We start from the raw sequence: 23,472 nt of genomic DNA, 5'->3' as shown, positions 1-23,472 counted from the left end.
TGCTGCGGTGGTATGCTTGGGCTATTTATACAAAAAAATGGGAAGAATTTTGGGAAACAGTTTTACTGACACCGTTGGGAATGTGCTTAAAGCAATGAAGAATGCAGAGGTATTGGAACAGCATGTTTAAAAAATGATTGGAAAAATAATAGGATGTTTACTGCTGATAGACCAATGAATAGGAGAAATTGCATGATACCAGTATATGGAAAAAATTGTGGCGAGTCATAGGATAAAATTCAACATCTATATTCCAAAGAATTACCAATAGATTGTGATCATAAAAGGATGGATTGTAGCTATTCTCATGCTGCTGTCATGAAAGAACCTCTTAATCTAGAAAATTTAATTGCCTTTGCTAATGAGAACATTTTTGCTCCAGCTTGTGTTTCATATTTTGAATATTAAATTGCCCGTAAGACCCTTTCCATAGAATGCAGAATCTTTTATCTTTACTTGATTATAGTGTTGTAGGACAAGTTATCTAACTCATTTCAGCACAGACAGATTTATAACGGTGAAAAAGTCCCATACATTTGTTTGCATTTACATTTGTAGGCAGCATTTTGTATTTCCATGGAGTTTAGGACTATGAAACTGTAACATTTCCTCTTTTTCATTTTACAGTCTCAAGGTCGTTATGAAATCATGCTTAGTTTACAAAATATATTAAAGGGTTTAGGAGCTGCTGCTATCCCTTGTCATAGAGATATTTACAAAGCTGCCCGATCATGTTTGACAGATCGATCTATGGCAGTCCGCTGTGCTGCTGCAAAGGTAAAGTGCTCTCATAATTTGCTATTTAGTACACTCCCTAAAGAAAATTTTCATGTAATGGATGATGAACATATCAGTAAATACATTGTTTGCTTGTCTGTAGTTCTTTGACATTGCCCTGGCAGCAAAAAATCAAGTAATTTTAGTATGAAGCAACACACTTATTTTATTAGGGAGAACTCTGTTCTATGCTGCAAGCTAAAATCTGTACTGAGTGCTTTTCCATAAACAAAACATTGACCTTAGGCATTTTTACTTCCTTTTCTTTTCTTTTTTTTTTTTTTTTTTGTCTAGTGTCTTCTTGAACTTCAAAATGAAGCAGTATTTATGTGGAGTACGGATCTGGATAGTGTTGTGACCTTATGTTTTAAATCCTTTGAAGGTTCTAATTATGATGTACATTTAGCGGTTTCAAAACTTTTAGGCACAGTACTGGCTAGAGCTTTAACATCTAAGCAGACAACAGGTAAAGTATATACTTTGGTGATTCATCATCTGTAAAAATCTGTCAGGTGATGAGAAACTCAAGTTCTGAAACCTGAAGTAAAATCACAATGTAAACTTCATCTAGCTGTTTGTGGCTGTGGTTTGATCTTTTATGTAACTTTTTTTCTTGTAGCTTTTTTCTCATGTACTACTGTAGTGCTTTTGCTTGTGTTGCACAACTCTGTATACTGTATGCTCAGTGGCAGTAATAATAAATAAGAATAAATATTTGGTAAAACTAGTTTCCTCTGTTACAAGAATATTATAGTATTTTTGCAATGTAAAAAACACTAAGATGTGAAGGAGTATCTTCCTGTCAGACTGAAGAGCTGAGGATAGCTTTTCAAACTATTTTTCCAAAATTGTCAGTACCATATCTGGATTGTGTAGTGGTACAGACATGATCTGAAGCAGAAATGAACACACAGTTCTGTTAACAGGGCATATATAACAGTTTTTGCCGACAGACTTAGGCATCCTGGCACAAAGTTAACATCTCAAATCTTTGGTATCATTCAGAGTGGGAGTTTTTAGTCCAGTCTTAAGAGCCCAAAGCTAAACCGTAATCTACATGAAATATAACATGATGCAGAGTGAGTGTGACTCTGCTTATAATGGTATCAAGACTTTCAGTGCAATAAGCAGAAAATGACAAAATGAAGTCATTAAGCCCAGCTCACTGTTTTTTCAAAATTCTTGAGGCTGTCTGCTTGCTTTGAAGACTCTTAAAATCTTGAATTCCAAAGAGATTTTTTTATAAAAAATCTTTAGAGAGAAGAAAACAATTAAAACTGGTCTTTTTATGTTAAAATAGAAAAAGAAAAAAGCCAATATCTCTGACCTCTTTATAAACTCTTTCTTTACTCTTTGCAAGCTATGTAGTTATATAACCTTAACTTAACGTTTCAGTAATACAAGAAGCTCATCCAGCTGTTTTGTTGGTTATTTTTAGTAGGGAATCCTTTGGTTAAAAACAAGTTAGACCAACATGAGACAGAAGCTGGATTAAGGCTAAAAGGGGCTGGGGGACAAGTGGAGGGAGCAAAACATGAGGAAGTACGTAGCTACAAAATTTCTGCTTTGTATGTGGTAACCTGTTGGAGATTATTATTATTATTACTTTATTATCTTAAGTCTTCTCATTCTCTATCTCATCAAAATATGTGAAATAGAGTGAAAAACAGTAAAAATTTTGGGTCGCTTAGTTTACACACTGTGCAGTAATCATGTGAAGTTTGCACCCACAAATCCCAGCATATGTTTTAAATGAACTTTCTGTCAGGGAATGAAACAGAATAGAAATTAGAGATAAATACTTTCCAGCAGACTGTAAACACATTCTATTATTCTCATTATTTTGGAGGACTATTACTAAGTTGAGAAGGTTTTTGTTTCTAAAAGAACCTTTTGCTATATCCATATCTGGCTAAGCATAACAGAAAGGTAAACTGCTGTGTCTTGAGTGTGGAATAGAAAATTGTCTTTGGTGATGAGGTGCATGAGTTGGTCAGGGCTTTCATGAAGCTTAATATAGTATGAATAGGCTCTACAGACTGTTCTACAGAAAGGGCTTATATTTGATGGTTAATGCTGAGAGTGGGGGTGTGTGTATATATATGTATATATATAAATGTTTCAAGGGTATTTGGATTTGGTTGTGTTGCTGAATTGCGTAAACTATTTTTTCTAAAATGATTAGAGTCAAAGCTTTCCTTCTGAAATATAAAAAAGTTCTACAGAGCGACTCCTCTAAACAATTATATCTATTTCTAGCATCTACCAAGCATAACTTCCGCAGAATCTCTTTGGAAGAAGTGATGGAGCTCTTAGGAACTGGATTTCTGCGTGGAAGTTATGGATTTCTACGAGCCAGTGGCGATATGCTGAAAGGGACCAGCTCAGTCAGCAGAGATATTAGGGTTGGAGTCACACAGGTTTGTGTTACATTATTTATGTTGTTCAAAGATTGCTGAATATTCCTACAACAACTGTTTTACTTTCATATGTCCCTTGTTTCATCCTTGTTTGTATCTGTGACAAAATATATACAATTTAAAATAAAAACTTTCGTCTTGGATTGTGCCAGAAAGATTTCTGGTGTTTGTTATTGTTTATATGGTAATTTGAAATTTTCATAATGAAGTGTATGTTACCAGTGAAATCTTCAAGTGATAAAAAAAATTTTGAGTAAGTGATATAAGTAATTGCTTTCATCAAAACATTTCTTATTAACAACTTACTATCTTATGTCGAAAACTTAGAGGGGGAAGTTACAAGAATTCTTTAAACATGGAGTGGTTTCCTTCTGTATAGGACCATTCTCCGTCCCGTTTTGAAAGAATGGGTTCTGCTTTGAATAATAAGAGAAATGGTTTAGTGACACAAAGCAAATATTTGCTGACTGGTTTTGTTGTGTTCTGAGATGCTTAGTTAAAGGACAGAACTGTGTTAACTGAGAAGGGCTGAAGTCCAACTGTACATAAGTGCATAATGGTAAAAAGTGTAAATTTTTAAGATAAGCTAAGTGCTTCTTGCAGTAAACATTATCTTAATCAGCATATACATCTGAATACTTAGATATTCAAATGGTAATGGTAATGATGAACATTTGCATATCCAACAGTAGTGATTATTTTAATGTTACAGTCTGCACAGGTATTTGATATATCCATTTTTCCTTTAAGGGGATTTTTAGGCATTTCAACTATTATAGTGCAAAAAAAATCTGTAAATTAGTTTGAATTACTGATGGAAGCCGCCTGACTTTGCACTAAGGCAGCTAGAAGGTACTCACAGATTGTCTTCATGTTCAGGTCGTACTAGGTGGGGATGTGAACTTCTGGCACATTGACAGCAAAGCCAGGGAAAAAATATTTACCTAGAAAATGCATGCCAGACTCCTAGGACCTTCTATATATGCAGTCATTTTATTGATTTTTCCAGGAATAGGTATTTCACTTCAGTATTTTGACTACGTGTACTATTTTTTACAGATTACTTCTCTTTTTCATGCATTTCTATGCTAATGCATAACAGTTCTAGTTGGTATGCTCTAACTGTGCTATCACAGTAAAACCAGAGGGATGGTTCTGTAAGAAACATAGTTTCATGTATACTGATGCTTGTAAGAAGAAAATGCTTGTGTTTATAAAATGTATTAGTTATTATTTGAATTACTGTTTGTTAGAATTTTTCTTATAGTTTTTAAAAATTATGAAGATGGCTTCTTATATATGGAAGAATAATTTGTATTTATTCAAGATACAGCCAGGTTCAAGATGTAGCCATGGCAGTATGAGCCTTTGCAATCCTACCCTGTTAAATTCCTCAGTTTTCGAATCTGTAAAGCAGTGGTGATCTACTGGTACATTATTAAGCCTAAGTAGTATTTGTTAAGAACTATTAATTGCCAACAGGATTTTCTTGTACAGTTTCACTATCTACTTTACCTCACTTTCTTTTGTGTAAATAGTTTAGTCATTAACGTTTGACACAAGTCAAAGTATATAAAAAGTAAATACAGAAGCTCATTGATATGGGTAGTATTTGTGAACTTTCTTTTGAGGACTATTGCTTATTTATTTGCATATTCTCATTTTTATGGCATTCACTTTTCTTGGTGGTAACACATCTATTCAAAAAATATATAGAGAGAGGGTGTTTATAAGGGAGTGTATTATGTGGCAAAACAAATGGTCTTCTGGTGATTAGATTTATAAAATGACACTGCATTCTTTCTTTTTGTTGTGATGTCCATAGTCTTTTTGTGGTACCTCTGTTGCAAAGCAAACAATTAAAATTCATTGAGATGAAGAGCAGTGCTTGGGGGCTGCAAATATTCCCTAATTCCAAGACTATAATAGCAAAATTCTCTCAGGGTTATGGGTTACAGTATTGCAACATAGTAGTTCTTAAAATGCATTCATACATTAAATTTGTGTTCCATGTGCAGAATGTTAAATAGCTAGGAGCTGTTGTTCGGTGAGACCAAACACAGTGTTTTACATAACAAGTGCCTGTGCAGGGTAAACTGCCATTTCTCACACTCTGGAATGAAATAAAATGGGCAAGCAACTTGAATTAACTTACAGTCAAACTAAGCTGTGATATTGCTAGAACATTTCAAAGTGTAATTTACATGATTTAAATAGATTAAAAAAAAAAGATTGCAGCTACCTGCAGGTGAGAATGTACCTGATTTATGGGCTCAGTTCAGTGACATTGTATTTCTGGCATTGCGCAGAGACAAAAATAACTGTATATGTGGGATAGCTGATAGTAGTTTTCCAGATGATTTTCCTCTAAAATATGACTTCTTTTCAAATCTTTTCCAGGCGTATGTAGTATTTGCCTCTACGTTAGGAGGACAATGGCTTGAAAGGAACTTCTCTGCCTTCCTTTCCCATATTCTAGATCTTGTTTCTCAGTCTCACCCTAAGGCTATTCAGAATCAAATGGATGCTATCGGCTGTCGCTGCTGTGTTTCATTTATCCTTCGAGCTACAGTAGGAGGCCTTCTTGGGGAAAAAGCTCAAATTGCAGCTGCCAAGGAGATTTGTCAGGCCATCTGGAAACTGAAGAAAGTTGTGGGTATGGATCTAACAAGATTATCCATTTGGGCCTCTGTTTTTTCTTTAAGTGATTGTCTAACTTCCTAATCCAGAAACTGCAGAAGCATAACATGTAGTGCTGATTTATTGCTATAATAATTTAGAAGGCTTTTGATAGCGTGCTTTGTTTTTAACTTGGGCTGTTTTTTTGGTTTGTGTGTGTGTAGATGTTAACATTTTCTTTTTTTACTTTAGCTACATATTCCCTAGCAAAACATTTAGACATTGTGTTGAGAGACATGGTTTAGTGGGGTTATATTGGAGGTGGATGGATGGTTGGACTGGATGATGATGTAGGCCTTTTCCAACCTTGCTAGTTCTATGATTCTATGAAAATCACTTTAACCACTTACAAATGTAACAGTATAATGAATCCGTACTGGAATGAAACATAGGCAATATTGTAAAATGAATTAAATTGACAGTTGATACGCATGTAGCCACATTCTGCTTCCCTGTTCAGTACATATGATACTAATGATGTTTTGTTCCTAATTGTAAAAAGAAGCATTTCTCCTGAAGAAAATATAGTCAGGTACATAGCTTCCAAGCAAACTGCTGATCTTCCAGCATCATGCTTGCTGGAGGGAGGAAAGAGAATAGTACACTGCTGCATATTGTATTCTATTTAAGTATCTAAATGATAAATATCTAAACTGACTTAATAATTTGTGTCTCAAAAGATGAAATTAGAAAACAAAGCAACAACTAAACCTTTCTGTTTTTTTTTTTTTTTTCCCAGTCTTTATTTCCTCCCTATTTTTGTGTCTATTCTCATTCTCCCCCTTCTCGTCCTCTTTCCTCATTCACTCTTGTGCTCTTTCTTTCCTTCCTTTGATTTTTTTCCCACTATATGGATAATCTGACAGGTCATATCCATTCCTTGTCAAAGCATGACCTCCTAAATTCATCTTTGGGAAGGCTGGGAATAGCATGCTTCTTACTAGCCACTGTTCCCTTTAAGTCCAGATCAGCAGTTTGTTTTTTTTCCATTTTGTCTAACCAACTGCCCTCACAGACATTTGAATGATAGAAATATACTTGCCTTAATGAAAGTAAATCTTTATGAAAACAATTTGATCAATGATTAAAATGATGATAAAAGTTCATTTAGTAATACAAACTGCCATAGCAAAACCCTTTATTTGATCTCTTTGTTTCATGTATGGTAGCAATTTAATGGGGGTTCTTCCTATGTTGTGTTATCAGATGCTTTAATGAGTGACAGTAACTTGGAGGTGCGAATTAGTACAACAGATGTAACAGCAAGTCAGCATGTGCTTGTGTGTGCGCTTCAAGAACTTGGAAGTCTCATCCATGGCTTAGGAACTACAGCAGCACCATTATTACAGGACTCCAGTACAGGTACGTCCCTTGAATTATTTCATGTATCAGAGTACAAAGTATATTCCTGTGTTTACTGTGATCTTTTATTATTGCTTGTGGCTGGACTGTTCATTCTTTAAAATTTGTTGGCATATGAAATAGTCAATGTTTGCTGTTTGTGGTGTGCAGTCTCTTCACCTGGACCTCTTCAATTCTGGACTTTCTGTTTCTTCTTCTAAAAAAAGGAAGAAGAGAAGTTGACTTTTTGCATGCCATATGAAATTTTCAGGCCTTGCCCTAAGAGATCTATATTATCTCTTGTCTACACTAGTACGTTCATTTAAAAATAAAAAATAAAAGAGAGGAAAAAAGATTAGTATCAAATTTAACTTCAGTAAGGATTGTATTTATACTGAGTCAGTTTGATCAGGATGAGTGCCTTCATCTACTTGTATTGCTTGCAGTGAGAATGTTTTCGTCTGGATAGGTTCATGTGGATGTCTTTTTCCCTTGAATGCATTTCTGATTCTTTGAGAATGATTACAGTTTTTTAATCCCACTGGTGGATAACCACGTGGTATAAGTAATCCTGCCCCTGTACTCAGCATTGGTGAGGCCTCATCTTGAGTGCTGTGTTCAGTTTTGGGCGCCTCCGTACAGAAAGGACATGGAGGTGCTGGAGCAGGTCCAAAGAAGGGCAACAAGGCTGGTGAAGGGCTTGGAGAATATGCCCTACAAGGAGAGACTAAAGGAACTTGGGCTGTTTAGTCTGGGGAAGAGGAGGCTGAGGGGAGACCTCATTGCTCTCTTCAAATACCTGAAAGGTGATTGCAGTGAGAACGAGGCTGGTCTCTTCTCACTGGTGACAGGTGACAGGACAAGGGGAAGGGGCCTCAAGTTGCACCAGGGGAGGTTTAGGTTGGATATCAGGAAAAGCTTCTTTACAGAAAGGGTTGTTAAGCACTGGAACAGGCTTCCCAGGGAGGTGGTTGAGTCACCATCCCTGAATGTGTTTAAAAACTGTTTGGATGTGGTGCTCAGGGACATGATTTAGCGGTGGGTTGTTAGAGCAGTATGGTTAGGTTGTGGTTGGACTTGATGATCTTGAAGGTCCTTTCCAAACTGAGCAATTCTATGATTCTATGATTTTAGGGTTTTTTCACCCTATTACTTTTCAGGGTAATATTTTCTTTAAGAACTGTAGTTTTTAAATTTGATGACAAACATTTTGTGATAATATCTCTAGTACTTTCAAAAGAGAAGTACAGAAATTAGATACTTGATAATTCATATGCATTTTGCTTGTTGACATCATCTTAGGGATCATCTGCTTGCCAGCTTCTTAAATGTGTTCATGTATTTTACTTTTCAGGAGTTTTGGATGCAGTGATTTCTTTCATCCTTCATCCCAGCATTGCAGTTAGGCTAACAGCAGCTTGGTGTTTACGCTGTATTGCAATAGCATTGCCCTCCTACGTGTCTCTGCTGTTGAATCGTTGCATTGAACGTCTGAGTGCATTGAAATCCTCCCCAGAAGCAGTAACTGGCTTCAGTTTTGCTATTGCTGCTTTACTGGGTGCAGTAAAACACTGTCCTCTGGGAATTCCACATGGAAAAGGGAAGGTATGGTCTGAATTATAGGCAATTATTTGATGTTTTTTTTACAGCAATATTTGCATGTGTTCTTCATCACATGATCACAAAACCCAGGATACTAATGTGGTATTTTCTTTCTACTAGAAGGGGATTTCAAAGCATAACCACAAGTAAGCAAGTGTCTTTCTCAAATGTGTCAGGATTTTGAATTTTATGGGAGACTTCATTAGTGATTTTATTAACCATTCACACTGATATCTTTTTGTAGTGGAGAAAAGTGTTAGGTATTTCTACCCTATTTTTTGATAGAGGTCAATTCACTGGATCTGTGAGGACTTAAATTGAACAGCTGCAAAAAAAATGGTTTACCTGAAGAAAAACATTTCTTGAGCGGAGTTTAGTTTTTCAGAATTTATAACTAAATTATTTTCATAAGGTGAAATCTTCTGTAATTCTGTAGTTGGGCTAACTTAGAAAGCTGACATTTTCCTCTTTTACCCAAGAAAATGGTCAGCTGAAGGAGTGCTGGAATGTGTCAAACGTTGCCAAGGGAAGAGATTTTTCTTTTATTAAAAAACTGAAGTAAACATACAAGTCCTACTGCATGCTGCAATGTTAGAAGTAAATTTTCTGAAAGAAAGCTCATTCAATCATAGATTAAGCCGAAGCAATATTTTGTAGTCCCAACAATGACTCTGCAGTGTACACTTTAGTCAGACATTACACCAATAACAATATTTCTGTTTTATCTTGAAAATCTTTAGTTAAGTCCAGCCATTTTTAATTGTCTGACTGATACACACTTTCTTATTACTCCATAGAATTTAACAGAAATCAGTTTCTTGCATAGTCTAAGATAGTTTTGCCAATCTCTCTGTTAGCATAGATAGAATATACTGTTCTCTGAAGTATGGGGGATATCCAGGTAAAGAAATGAAGGCTGGGAGAAGAAGCTATTTCCATCTCAGTGAGTACTGTATCCACAGAGTTGCTCACAGTTGGAAGAACATGGTGCAACACAAGTATCAGTAGTACATGCTAATTTTCTGCAAAATGCAGAAGCTTACCTTCTTACTTCTTCCATAATGTCCATAGGCTCTGATAGGGATGTTTTCAGGAGTGGCACACTTTGATGAAAAGGCTGTGGTTTTTGGTATTATTACACCTCTGTGAAATGAAAGGAATGCGTTAATACATTAGCACAAAATCACTCTTGCAGTGATCCCAGGCCACCTGCCCAGTGTTACTTAGCTCTGGCAATTCACACCACTCCTTAACAGACGTTGCTAGCTGTAGTTCTCAACATTCAATGTATCAACTGCTGATGAAACAACTTATATTAAAAAAAAAAAAAGTCAATTTTCTTTAGCTTTAATAGCTTCTCCTGGTGATTGACACACCATGGGTGTTCTCTTTCAAGAAGAGAGAACAAAATGAGTGTTGTTTGCCTACTTGTACAGAAAAGTACTGTTCAGTACTATACACCTAAACAGAGCTTCAGTATCTATTTGATAGGGAAACTTACTAATTTACAAATGTTTATTTTAGAGAAGTAGAATAGAATCAGATAGTGCCAATGGGGAGGTATGGGAAAGCAAAGAAAAATGTGGGAGAAACAGTGTATTTTGTACTAAGCTGGCAGGGAAGGAGAACGAAATAGTTGACAGAAGGCCTTCTCCATTCTTTCCTTGAAACAGTGCCAGATTCCAGACTAACTCTTCTGAGGAACTGAGAGGAGTGTTAAATAGAGCGGTTTTGAAAAGGAAATGCCAAATGTAGACAGTAGTGACCTGGACAGAAGCCGTTTTATATTAATAAATTTTCTGTTGATAAAGTGGTTAGAGTTACAGGTAGAACCTATTCAAAGCAAGGAAATAATTAGTGGGTTTATACATAACATTCTATACTGGTGCTGGTACTTCGAAAAATCCTTCAGAAATAAGGCATTTGTATTAGTAAATTATTAGAAAATTATTAGAAATCATTAAATGAAATCCTTTCTAGGATGCTTGTTTATCAAGTAATTTGAATATAGTAAATGATTAGTCATTTTTATTGGCATAATTTAGCAAGGGAGCTTTTTTAACTAGAATCAAATACTACAAACCTCTAAAAACCTATTAAAATAAATTTATTCATTTGCAACCAATAGCACTATTGGGGAAAGTAATATTTTTCAGTATGTTAATATCTAATTAAATTCTGCACATATACAAATTGGAAATACTCATGAAGCAAACTTTCGTGGCTTTGTAAGTGTGCAAATAAATTATAGATGGATATTGTCTATTCTAAGGCTTTTAATGATAATATTAATAATGACACTTCTTATTAGTAATATTAATTTGTAAACAGTTTGTTTTGGCAATCAAATATAACGCAGTAAGGAAGAAATACTTTTTGACACTTAAGAAATATGTATGTAAAACATAACATGAAGCCAACCATTTGCAGAATACTTTTACAAGCTTTAGCCGTACTCTGGGCAGTTGTCTGTGAGCACGATATGTGATCTTCCGTGTAAATTCCAGGTAGCTTGTGTTTTGTTAACAGGTGCAGATTATCACCTTGCATTTTGCACATTAGCAGTCACATGCAGTTATTGTGGAGAAGTTGAGACAGCATTGATTTATGTCTTAGCATGCCCTGCTTGTTTATTCATACTATTTGTTGAGCTGAATACTGTCAGCAAAAATGGTAGGACTTATTTAAAAAAAAAAAAAAAAAAAGACGTTTTACTCCTTTCACCACTTCTTCTGAGGTCTAATTCATACGTCTCACTCTGCTTTTTTTTCTACATAGTGGCATAAGTAGAATATCAGAACACTTTTATCCTTCCCATGCATATTTGTATCAGAATTGTCAGCTCTTATTTTACTACTGACAGAAGAAAGGACAAAAAGAAGCTAGGTAACATACCTGGCTCCCCACAGCAGCTGTTGAAGCCATCCTGGACTAGTTCTGAAGTCAGTCATTGCAGCTTCATAAGCCTGAACGCGAGAGGAAGATGACATTCTATCTGGGGATAATGAAATAGGGCTAAGTATTGCAGCAAATACAATTGAAAATAAACATCTGATAGTTGCCAAGATGCTGATGCTCTTTTTCTTTTCTTTTTAACTTTGAAGGTTATCATGACTGTAGCAGAAGATTTGTTGTGCTCTGCTTCTCAGAACAGTCGCCTTTCAGTGCAGCGAACACAGGCTGGATGGCTGTTAATAGCAGCCCTCATGACGCTAGGTAATAGCTTTGTACAATTTTACTTAAACTTAACTAAGCTGTTCTATGTAAAAAGGCGGTCAGTTTCAAATTTGTTACTAGATCATTGGAAACAATGTCTGAAAAGCAGCGACTGGGTGGGACCACAACTAATAAAATTTAGAAAGTAAGCTTAGAAGTTAATCTAACCAAATGCCCTTGTGGTTATGAATACTTACAGTGATTTTATTTTATTTTATTTTTTTAAAGATCTATCCCAGCACAAAATGAATAAGAAGAGTTTAGTTCCCTCTAAATGTTACTGTACTTCCTGATTAGTGATGAGGTTATTGACTCTAGTGTATGTTGTCGGTTCATATTTTAAGTTATCTGTTTTCAGCTATTATTTCTGCCCAACAGCTCTCAGTTTTCTCTTCAATTAAAGGAACCACACTTTGTACATTAACCTATAACAAATGTTTGCTTTTCTGAACATTGCTATTGTGTATTACATCTCTTTTATGCTGGTGATCCACAAAGTCTGTGCTTAATAAGACAGAAGTCATAGCTGATGACTTACTAGTAAATGTGTTGGTGGATATGTAGTCATGTATGAACATGGAATGCCAGGAAAATTTTTCATCTATCATGTATGAGTAGGCTGGGAAAATATTATGAAGATGTGTTTGCAGCCGTAATGATTTTGTGAACATACTGAAAAGAACCAAAGAGAGCATTTTGATGTTATGAGTCTTCACATTGACATGACAGCTGTCAATACCTACAGGTCCTGCAGTTGTCCAATACCATCTTCCACGAATACTTTTACTGTGGAAGTGTGTTTTTCCATCATCTCCTAAAGACCTGGAAACAGAGAAGACACGAGGAGATTCATTTACATGGCAGGTGACTCTGGAAGGCCGTGCTGGTGCTCTCTGTGGTAAGTTGAATGTACTGTTCTTCATAGTTGGATTGGTAATTTGCTTTTCCTTCTGAAAGATCAAAAATACTCCATATTGATTTTACTGCTGGATGGTACAGAATGTGTTTGTCCCCCCATCGTTACAAGCTTGTGTGTGTATATATATGTATATGTATGTATGTATACATATATAGATATATAAAAACCCATATATTACCTATGCATATATATGTATGCTCTCTACAACTACCTGAATGGAGGCTGTGGCGAGATGGGGGTCAGCCTCTTCTCCCATGTAACTAGCGATAGGACTAGAGGGAATGGCCTCAAGTTGTGCCGGGGGAGATTCAGGTTGGACGTTAGGGAAAACTTCTCCAGGAGAGTGATCAGATGCTGGAATGGGCTGCCCAGGGAGATGATGGAGTCACTGTCACTGGAGATGTTTAAGAAATATGGAGGCGTTGTACTGAGGGACATGGTTTAGTGGTAAATATTGGTGACAGGTGGATGGTTGGGCTGGATGATTCTGGAGGCCTTTTCCAACCTTGGTGATTCTGTGATTCTACGTGTATTTCATATTTGTAAAAACAAACAAAAAAACGTATTACAGGTAGAGGATTTTTGCTCATGTGCTTCAGTTCAGTTGACCAAGCTGTGAATGGTATAAGGAACACCTTTCTTCCTTAGAATGCGTATCACAGTAACATCTGAAGACCCAAAGCAGTATATGTTCTGTTGTCTATACATTATTATATTTTGTGAATAACCAGTTCTGCTTCTGAATAGCTGACTTACTGTAAAATCGATTTAGTATATCAGTCCAACATGTATGCAAGAATGGGAAGACTCAGGTAAAAATTACAATTTGGCTACTGTCTGGTAGGTTGCATTTTTTTTGTGTGTGAAAAATTGGGTATTTGGTTTTCTAAGATGCTGTTTCACTGCTCTTGAAGTACTTAATGTGTAGCAGTCATAAATTCTGGAGTACTTAAGTGTCCTTTGCAAAGCAGAAGCATGTGCTATAGTGTAGCAGTCCCCTTCTACTGTTAAAATTTGTTCAAAAGCCTGGAATTCAACATTAATTACTTAGGTTACTTCTAAAATAAAATTAACCTGTTACTATTCCTTTATTGTGGAAATAGGTATTTTATGCTGTATATTTTCTAGGTATTTTCTAGGTACCTCTTGAAATAGTAATTCAAATTTAATTTCCTGTAAATAATAAAAAAAGTACATGTAAGCTGTTTCTTAAAGTACAGTCATTAAGTGAAATTTAAAGAGAAAACTAGCAATGGAAGTAGTGGGTAATCTAATAATCATCCTTCTCCCATTTTTTTGTCTTTTTTATCATTACTATCATGGAATTATCATGAAGTTGAGTTTTATCCCATAATTCAATTCACACCAAAAAGCAAAAAATGCTTTGGTACAAATGTCCACTCTGAGACACAAAAACAATGTATTTGTGAATATGATTTTTTCATTTGTGATTTAATCACTTTCTTAAGTTATTATTCAAAATGCCTTTTCATTATTTTAATGCTTTTAAAAAAGGAAATTTAAAAATTTTAAGTGAGGTTTAATTTTGCCGTTTTTTTTTCCTATGTATCTCACCTCAATTAAATTCCATTTCCTTTTTTAGCAATCAAAAGCTTTGTTTCCCACTGTGCTGGTCTTCTTACTGATGAAGTTGTTCAGAGACTTCTTCCTCCTCTCCCAAGTGCTGTTGATTTACTGACACAGTAAGTGTATCGATCTGCTAAATGCAATTCTGATTTTGAAAAGCTACAAAGGAATTCTCTTGCATTTCATTTAGTGCACTTTCTAAAGAACTTTCTTTTCGAAGCACGAAAGAGTGTAGGATTTAGCAGTATTATGATTTTAGCTGGCATAATAATGTGTATTGCAGATTCCAGTATTGTATAAAGAAATTAAGGGAAGAAGTTATTGTATCCTTTTATTAAATTATTGCCTTTTTTCTGCTTCTTTTTTTTAATCGTTTTTTTTTTATTCATTTGTATACATGGTCATCATTTTTTTAATACAATAATACACTGGGACAAAAAGACTTAAAGATAGTTGTTCATATTTATATTGACAGCTATGCTGGAAAGGATTTTATAATTTTTTAACTTTTGCCTTATGTCAGAATAAGTAGTGATTTAATGTTCTAAACTCTTCTTTGATAAACTCTACCTTGCAGACATATCTGCAAAAAAGTTAGCTGTAATACAGGTACAATCAAGGACAATAGAAAACTCTATTTATTTCTCTAATATTAAATTTTAAAGAAAAGACAGAAAATGTTAACTTCTATCAGTGGATGTGAAATTGTTTGGCTTCTGATATTACTACTGCAAATCAAAACAATATTTATAACATATATAGAAATTATTTAGTAGATTCTGGTACAAATAGAATCAGACTTAATAATCCTTAAACTCTTTAACATCTCTAATGCACTTTTTATGTTTTAAGGCTTTCTTCGATCTCAAAGTCTTATGGAAATTCTTTAAAAACATCATCAACAGTGTACAGACATAAACTTTACGAATTACTGGCAGTATTGCCTCCAAAAATGTATGAAGGTATGTATTCTTACCGAACACCCTTAGAAACACTATAGGCTTGTGTTTAAATTTTTTGTTCAACATATATTCAGCTACCAAGATGCAGTTTCACCTTTTCTGACACATTTTATTCCCTGTTTATATTTGATGAAATTGTAGTGAAGTCACCATGATCTTGAAAAGCTGGTGTTTCTTGTTTCCTTTTTTCTCTCTTCTTTTAGAAATACAGACTTTAGTGCTGGTTTTAGTTGAAACTTCAAGGTAGACAACCTTGTGATTTTTAATTATTTAAGGAACGAACTTCCTTAGATACCAGTTTTACTTACTATGTTATTAATCCAAAAAGTATAATTTCAGCATAAGCCAATTGCATGCAGTCCAATGAAATAATTTAATTGAACAGGCTCACAGAATGGCTAAGGTTGTAAGGGATGTCTGTAGGTCATCTGATCCTAACCCCTGCTCAAGCAGGGACACCTAGAGCAGGTTGCCCAGGACCATGTCCAGACAGATACATTAATCTTATCCTTTCCAAATTGATCTGATCTTACTGATAACAGAAAGTAGCAAGACAAAAACATCACTGGTGTAGAAAGAGCAGGAAGGGATGAAGCAGAACCTAAACAAGTCCTAGTATCATAGAACTCAGAAATCTAAAGGCTTGACTTAAGAAAGAGGCTTGCAAGTACAAATACACAGTACCCCCGCTATTTTTCCTAGTTAACTAGGAAAACTAATACTAGACATAGAAGAAAGCATCCTGGGTTCCATAATCATATTTTTTCTGCAATAATTTATTTTTCAAAATTCTAGTATTTGTGAAGATGTACCGTTTCCCCATGAGGCTGCCACACTAGAAATACTATGTAAAGAAAAGCATTTCTTTTAACCTTCCCTTTAAAAACTTTGTTAGCGTTTCAAAATGATGCATACTTGCATGGCTAGAATACATAACAGACCTTGAAACAGGCTCTTGCAATATGCATTTTTCCCTTGTTTTCCCAGTCCCCTCACTGCTGTATTACAAATGGGTGAACAACTCTTACGTTACATCAGTTAAATAAGTACTGTGATTCTATGGCTATTTACAACGTTTTCAACAGTGCAACCCCTTATTTACTTAAAACAAACAAACAAATGAACACAATCCCCCCGTCCAAAAAAACAGTTTACAGTCATAATGGTCTGGAGGTATATTCGCGTGTAACATTTCTATAAAGTGCATACACTCTTCAAGATTAATTCTGCTGTGTTTTTCAACACCTTTTACTCAACAAATCTGACAGACTTTTCTCAGCACTAGAACAGGTTATCTCACTGCAGGGTGTATTTTAATAATCTGAAATAGTCTGACTCTGAATGCTTGATGATGTTTTTTTATGTATAATAATGTACAACATTGTCTGAAATTTTGTACACAAAAATACATGTAAGTTTTATCTACTAGTATAAACTTTCATAACATAACATAGAATAAATTCCTCATGGTTTGCTTTGTGAATGCAAACTCCTGAAATACTGGAGTACGGTCCACAACTTGGCTGGTTACGTACCGTATTTATAAATGTTTTTAAATGGTGTCAGCTTGCCAAATCCAAGTATTCCTGCCTGGTTATGTATCACATTCCACAGCATTAATTTTCAGGAAATTTATAGTAGAAATATGACTTTCCTTCTAACTATCTTACTTTCTAGGCTTTAACTGTCAACGTAACTACCTAGTGGCATTTTGCCTTCTCTAAAGAACTCAGTTTAACATCTTCTAGATCACTGTAAGCACTGAGTTTGCTTATCTTAAGCAGTGTTCTTTGTTTCCTCTGTAGCAAGAAGAAAGTGTTCTCCAGTTAACTATTTGAGAACTCCATAAGAATGTTACATGGATACTGCTATTTCAATATAAATATCTTCATGCTCACAAAGTTGCACATTGCAATTAATTAACAAAATTTTTAAAATACTTTTCATTTAAAGGAAGCTTCCATGCTGTTCTGAAAGAGTTAGTGGTGGACTTAACTGTACCAGATAGCCAGATTGATGCCTCAACGTTCTTGCTTCCAAACCTTTGTCATGAGGATGATCTCCTTTTACTTGGTCCCTTACTGCAGGAGACTGACCACCGATTTATTGAAGAGCAGGTACTTCTAGTATACTGGTATATTGTATACTGGTAGTATTGTATTTTCATTCCATTGTAGTTATTTAGGTCAGTGCTGGTTTGCTGGTTATGACTTGGTCACTTGTATCCTTCTTACAGCTCCTTTTAGGTAACAGCATGGCTGGAGGCAGCCTGGAATACGACCCTTACTCAATATATGAGAAACTTGCAAAACGTGATTCAATACCTAAACCACTACCTCCCTTATTGTCTGTAATCAGTGCAGCAACTGGTCTTTTTGGAGTTATATTTTGCCATATACCAGAAACTCACAGGTAAAGTAGTAACTTTTAACTGTTGAGAGATTTGGGAAATGCTGAAAGATGGTCAGTGTGCTTGAGGTCAAACACAGAAGAAAACAATTCTGAAAGAGTCAGGTATGAAAGTGGATTCCATGAACCACGTGAATAAAATCATTCGGATGAGAAAATTATTAGAAATTCTGTTTGAAGTTGCTCATGATGGAACGACACATCCAGAAATAGATTACCGTAATCATGTTTGTAGTAGATGACTATGCCAGTTGAAGGAAAAGGCTCTGGACTTAATACTTGATTTGTTCCACCTCACTTTCTCAGTAAAATAAAATTAAAAGCTGGAGTAGTTTTCCTTCATTTTTTTAATTCTGTGAGTTTTTTTCTGTTTTTGTTTAAGGCTCCAAGTGTTAGAACAGTTATTGAATTCTGTAAAGCAAACAAAAGGATCACGACAGCAAATAGTGCAATTAAATGTTGTGTCAGCCTTTTCTACATCTTTAAAGGTAAATCTCCTTTGTTTCTCTCTCTTTCCCTTCCTCTCCATTTCTAAAACATTGCATCCTTTCATTCAAATGTTGTCTATGTAGACATTCTTATTTTGATTCATCATCAAGATAAAGACTAGTCCTGCTGTTTTCTGTAGCAGTATTTGTATTTGTAATATATTCCGCAAGTGCTACAGAGTCATAGTTAAATTTTCCATTTTTTAACAGTAAAGGATAATGAGAAACATTTGTAGTATACTACAGTCCATGCTACTGTAATTCAAATAAGAAAGAGATGGGAAAATTCTGTTTCTGTCATTCCTGTCTGTATCACTATTTCTCTCAGATTTCTTACTGTAGAAATTAAAAAAAAAAAAAAAAAAAAGATTGGTAAAAAATAATCTCCTGTTTGTCATTTTTTTGCCTTTTTCTTGTACTTTATATGCATTTTCTTCTATTTGCGTGCAGTTTTCATTCTTTCCTTGTTAGGCTTTTTTTCAAACTGAAAATGTTTTCATGGCAGGCAAGATCTTTAATAGTGCAGTATTATATTTCTGGCAAGTTTACTATGCAGTTCAGACAACTACTCTATTTTTTGCTCATACTTTTTTTTTTGGACTGAAATTCTTCTGTATGTTATCACAATTTTTCTATTAGTTATTTTCTGAATTTTATGCTAGTGTGCTGGTTTATTGTGTTCTACTGCAAATTGTCCATAATTTTTTTAAATCAGAACGTTGATGCTATAATGTTGTGGTATGATGTATGCTCATCTGGAGTTAGAATTCTAACTCTTGAAGAGCAAATAAAAATTGAGAAACTCCACAAATAAGATGGAAAGAAAATAAAATTCCTTCTGTCGATCTTGTAATTTTTTCATGACTGACAGAAAAACACATTCTGATTACTGTACTGCCTAGAAGTTTGATATATCTACTATCTATTTTTAGCACTTGGCTAACTGCAAAGGAAGTTTAGGTCCAGAAGAAGTTAGAAGATCTGCCCTGACATTGGTACTGGGTGCCTTGGAAAGCAATAATCCACTTCTAAGGTGTGCTGCTGCAGAGTGTTGGGCCAGGTTGGCTCAGGTGGTTTCTGACAGTGCCTTTACTGCCGGATTAGCACAAGTTAGTTTTGACAAGTAAGTTCAAAGATGTATAGTAAATTGTTGTTTGTGTTTATAAAAACACTTAAGAAATATACCTGGCCCCCAATATGATAATAATTTAAAGAAAAATTCTATCAGCTGCTTTCCTTGATGTTACTTCAAAAATTAACAAGAAAAACCACTGCTTGATTTCTTTATGCAGCTCTTAGTTTTTCTGATCTTTAAGATTATAGTCTATGTAAGCACATAGACTTTCAGATAAGTTAAATGGCCTATTGTCCTAGCAACGTCCGTTAAGTATGTCTAAAATGTTGTTGGTACTTCTTTCAGATGGGAGATGATTAACTTAGAGTTTTGGCAATATAACAATGTCTAATAAAGTATTTTACTTACTGTGTACTAGAATTTTCATTTGTAGTTGTGCTTGCATAGTGTCGGTCTTGGTGATCACGTGGCTTTCTTTCCTTACAATTAATAGGCTAAAATCTGCTAGAGATGTGGTATCAAGAACAGGCCACTCTTTGGCACTGGGATGTCTGTATAGATACCTAGGAGGAATAGGTTCTACTCAGCACCTGAACGCATGTGTTGGAATCCTTTATACCTTATCTCAGGACAGTACTTCTCCTGATGTACAGGTACTTGTCACTTACCTAAAAATGTTATGTCACAGATTAACTGATTTATATTCTAGCATAAAAATTCTTTCTTATAAGAATAACATTTCACAACCTGTTAGATGTACCTCACAGGTGATGAGTGGAGTAGCAAAGGCAATGGAAATAGCCCATGCTCAAAATCTAGCTTTCAAACAAGACCTGTGATGAGATGAGAGAGGTTCTTATTTGATGATCAGTGAGAGTGATAAGACTAAGATAAACTGTCCTTATAAGCAAGATCTGATGTTTTAGAAAGTGATTAATTTCATATTCACCATATCTTGACCTTGACTTGATGGCACCTGTTTTTTTCTGTTCTTGTCAGTTTTTGTCTCTGTCACAATATATGCCTCACAAAATTTTTTCCATGAAGGCTTATGTAGTAAATAACAGGGATTTGAAGCCTGAATGCTATAGAACTTGGTCATTATAGTTCTTTAAGGCAAGATGTTCTGAAGATTAATTCAAATTATTTCTCTGTGGCTAAAACTGCTCTCTATCAGAATGACATAGTGCATATTCTGTGTGATTGTATAAATCTTAATTAAAGAATGTTTTTAACCTTGTCTACAATATATTTACTTTGAGTAACACTGTATGTTGATGTGAAGCAGAGTTGGCTATTGGTGCAAAGTAATTGAGACTAAAATGTTGTTTCAGCCACTCTGTTCTATTAACTTTGGTACCTATTATACTTGCACATGAGACTATGAAACGTTATAAAACAATGTATTCTGAGGAATAATACTGATTAATTTACTATTAATTTCTTTTTTTAAGTTAACAAGGACAATTTTAAAGCAGTTATTTCATTGCATAACAGAGTTCCTAAAAAAAGTATATATATTCAAAATTAAACATATGGTTCTTAAGTTCTTTCTAAAACCTCTCCATTTGTCCCTTTGGAACCTAAAAATACAACTTTTATTACATTTTCAAATTGAATTTCTTTGAACTATCAAATTTTTAAAAGATTTGATGTTTATCATATATATATATATATATATTGCACAATTGCTTCTTTTATTTTACAGGCATGGGCACTACACTCTCTGTCACTGATAGTAGATTTAGCTGGCCCCTTGTACCATGTGCATGTGGAACCTACTTTATCTCTTGTTCTCATGTTGTTGTTGACTGTGCCTCCTACGTACACTGAAGTTCACCAAAGCCTTGGTCGCTGTTTAAATGCACTTATTACCACACTGGGCCCTGAGCTGCAAGGTGAGCAATGTACCATATTGTCAGCCTTCTTTGGTTTAGCAACAAAAATATTAAACATTATTTGAATGTATAATTAATATGTGCTTATTTGCATATTTTATTTTAAGTTTTTTCTTTCTTATGAGACAGTATTCCGCAGGCCATGAGTTTATGCAATCAAGATGACTACTGGTCTTCCAAAAACAGTGTTTCCTTTTGACATCTTTTCCTTGGTTTGCAATGGCTCTCCAAGCCATGTCTTGGCTGATAATACTTGCATTTAGTATTAAAATAGAAGGTAGTCAAAACACAAATAAAAGATATTCAAAGAGTTTGGAGCCAGTCTATGTCTTAGCTGTGATGCAGATATGTAATATTTGGCTGGCTACAGTGGTGCAAGTAAGTCAAGATTTGCTTTCCTGAACACTGAAATTTCCACAGAGCAATGATATCAGAGTATAACAGATAAATGGTATTCTTCAGAGGGATGAGGTACAGGTGGCTTGGGAAGAAGGATGAGTTATGTTTTGAAAGAGAAGCTGCTGTTTTTAAAGAGCAAATGAACAAAAATAAAGTATTTTTTCTTCTGTATATAGGCAGCAGTACAACAGTTTCAGCCTTAAGAACTTCCTGTCTCCTGGGCTGTGCAGTGATGCAAGATAATCCTGACTGCCTTGTTCAGGCTCAAGCCATCTCTTGCCTTCAGCAGCTTCACATGTTTGCTCCTCGACATGTCAACTTGTCTAGCCTTGTAAGCTGCCTATGTGTGAGTACATGTTTACTAGTCTATATCAATACAGTACTAGCTGTATTTTAAAATCTTGTGTTCAGGAATGCTTAAAAAATGCAGAATTTTTCTTAACTGGTGTAGCTGATCGTTATGTGTTGGTGGGATGTTTCATATTCCCCTATTGACATGTATTCTCTATGTTTTTAATTATATACTCAGTTTCTGCTTCATCTTTGTGAGAGCACATTCTGTAGAAATCTTGTTCTTCTGAACTACTTGAAAGTGTGTTCTGCTGTTCTTATTGAGGCCAGTTGCCTGGCAGAACATACCATCCAATTTTGCACTGGATTTTTACCACTATTTTATGCTGGCCATTGTTTTTCCTCTGCTGCATTTGCATCTTTGGTGGGGGGATAAAAAGCCCCCAATGAGAGTACTAATTACTGAGAACCGTTTGGGTTGATTATTTTTTCATGATGGTGAAAAACTGTAGAATTCTCTGTTTTGTAATTTCTGTAGCACTGATTATTTAGAGTGCTGACTTCTTGGCAGCCGATATAAAACTTCTAGACACATAAGTAATAGTCTGTAACTAGGTATTTGGGATAAATAAAATTAAACACTGTTTGACAGAAGAGGTGTTTTTTTTATTTCCAGCTTTTTATTTATTTATCCAAAAATATTTGTGTTTTAATAGCTGCTGTTCCCAAACACTTAGTTCTACCAAGAAAATAACAATATTTTTCAGTAGTTATTAGTTACTGTCTTTTTAGGGTCTAGGGTTTTTTACTGTTGTTTGTTTGTTTGTAAATAAAGCTGTCTAATCTCCTTGTAAATCAGAGGTGAACAAAAAAACTAACCAAAACAAAAAAGACAATAAAGTACGTTTGTTGTTTTGTTGTTTGTTTGTTGTTTGTTTTTTTTTTTTAAGTTTCTGTTGCCTAACACCATTCTATTACCTTCTATTTATCTTAATTTTATTTGACTGCAAACATGATTGCGGAAGGCTGGAGAAACTTGGAAGGACAAACTCTTTCAGCCTCACATTGTTTTAAGCATGAAATTTGCTGGTTATAGAAGAACTGGAGCTCATCTGAAATGTTCTTTCTTCTAACAAAACAGCTACAATTTTCTCTTTTCTGGGTAAAGTGCAGGTTTTTTTACATTGATAGAGTCATAACAAATCATGGGATTCACTCTCTTGCACAGTGGATGTATTAGCATTTGGGATCATTTGAAAGTCCATGGAGTTTGCAGTCTGCTTCTATGTACAGTTCAATCTATCTAATAACAAGTAGCTACAAATAAATAGGATGTCATGATGAAGTCTTTCTGTCTATATGACATTATTTTTTATTATTTTTAGAAGTTGCCTCAAAGTACTAAACAA

At 34.9% G+C, this 23,472-nt stretch overlaps 1 protein-coding gene across 8 annotated transcripts in view; it reads left to right on the top strand.

Moving 5' to 3' along the window:
• HEATR5A (HEAT repeat containing 5A) overlaps nucleotides 1–23,472 on the top strand; it is a 63,013-nt gene that overhangs the window by 16,887 nt on the left and 22,654 nt on the right. For 5 of the 8 annotated variants that reach the window (XM_021403796.1, XM_021403795.1, XM_021403792.1 and 2 more), the window contains exons 5-22: nucleotides 1–109; nucleotides 628–777; nucleotides 1,072–1,243; nucleotides 3,037–3,197; nucleotides 5,598–5,853; nucleotides 7,083–7,238; nucleotides 8,572–8,822; nucleotides 11,924–12,035; nucleotides 12,781–12,933; nucleotides 14,558–14,657; nucleotides 15,394–15,503; nucleotides 17,457–17,620; nucleotides 17,740–17,915; nucleotides 18,295–18,400; nucleotides 19,333–19,523; nucleotides 19,969–20,128; nucleotides 21,184–21,373; nucleotides 21,949–22,118. In XM_021403796.1, coding sequence (XP_021259471.1) covers nucleotides 1–109; nucleotides 628–777; nucleotides 1,072–1,243; nucleotides 3,037–3,197; nucleotides 5,598–5,853; nucleotides 7,083–7,238; nucleotides 8,572–8,822; nucleotides 11,924–12,035; nucleotides 12,781–12,933; nucleotides 14,558–14,657; nucleotides 15,394–15,503; nucleotides 17,457–17,620; nucleotides 17,740–17,915; nucleotides 18,295–18,400; nucleotides 19,333–19,523; nucleotides 19,969–20,128; nucleotides 21,184–21,373; nucleotides 21,949–22,118 — 2,887 coding nt within the window. Of the gene's footprint in view, nucleotides 110–627; nucleotides 778–1,071; nucleotides 1,244–1,286; nucleotides 2,320–3,036; nucleotides 3,198–5,597; nucleotides 5,854–7,082; nucleotides 7,239–8,571; nucleotides 8,823–11,923; nucleotides 12,036–12,780; nucleotides 12,934–14,557; nucleotides 14,658–15,393; nucleotides 15,504–17,456; nucleotides 17,621–17,739; nucleotides 17,916–18,294; nucleotides 18,401–19,332; nucleotides 19,524–19,968; nucleotides 20,129–21,183; nucleotides 21,374–21,948; nucleotides 22,119–23,472 lie in introns of those variants that run through there. The other 3 variants (XM_021403798.1, XM_021403799.1, XM_021403797.1) reach the window with 3 other exon arrangements.

This window comes from Numida meleagris, chromosome 6, assembly GCF_002078875.1.
Source record: "Numida meleagris isolate 19003 breed g44 Domestic line chromosome 6, NumMel1.0, whole genome shotgun sequence".
Taxonomy (NCBI): Eukaryota; Metazoa; Chordata; class Aves; order Galliformes; family Numididae; genus Numida; species Numida meleagris.
The sequence above is the reverse complement of the archived record's forward strand: the minus strand, read 5'-3'. Positions and strand labels throughout refer to the sequence as shown.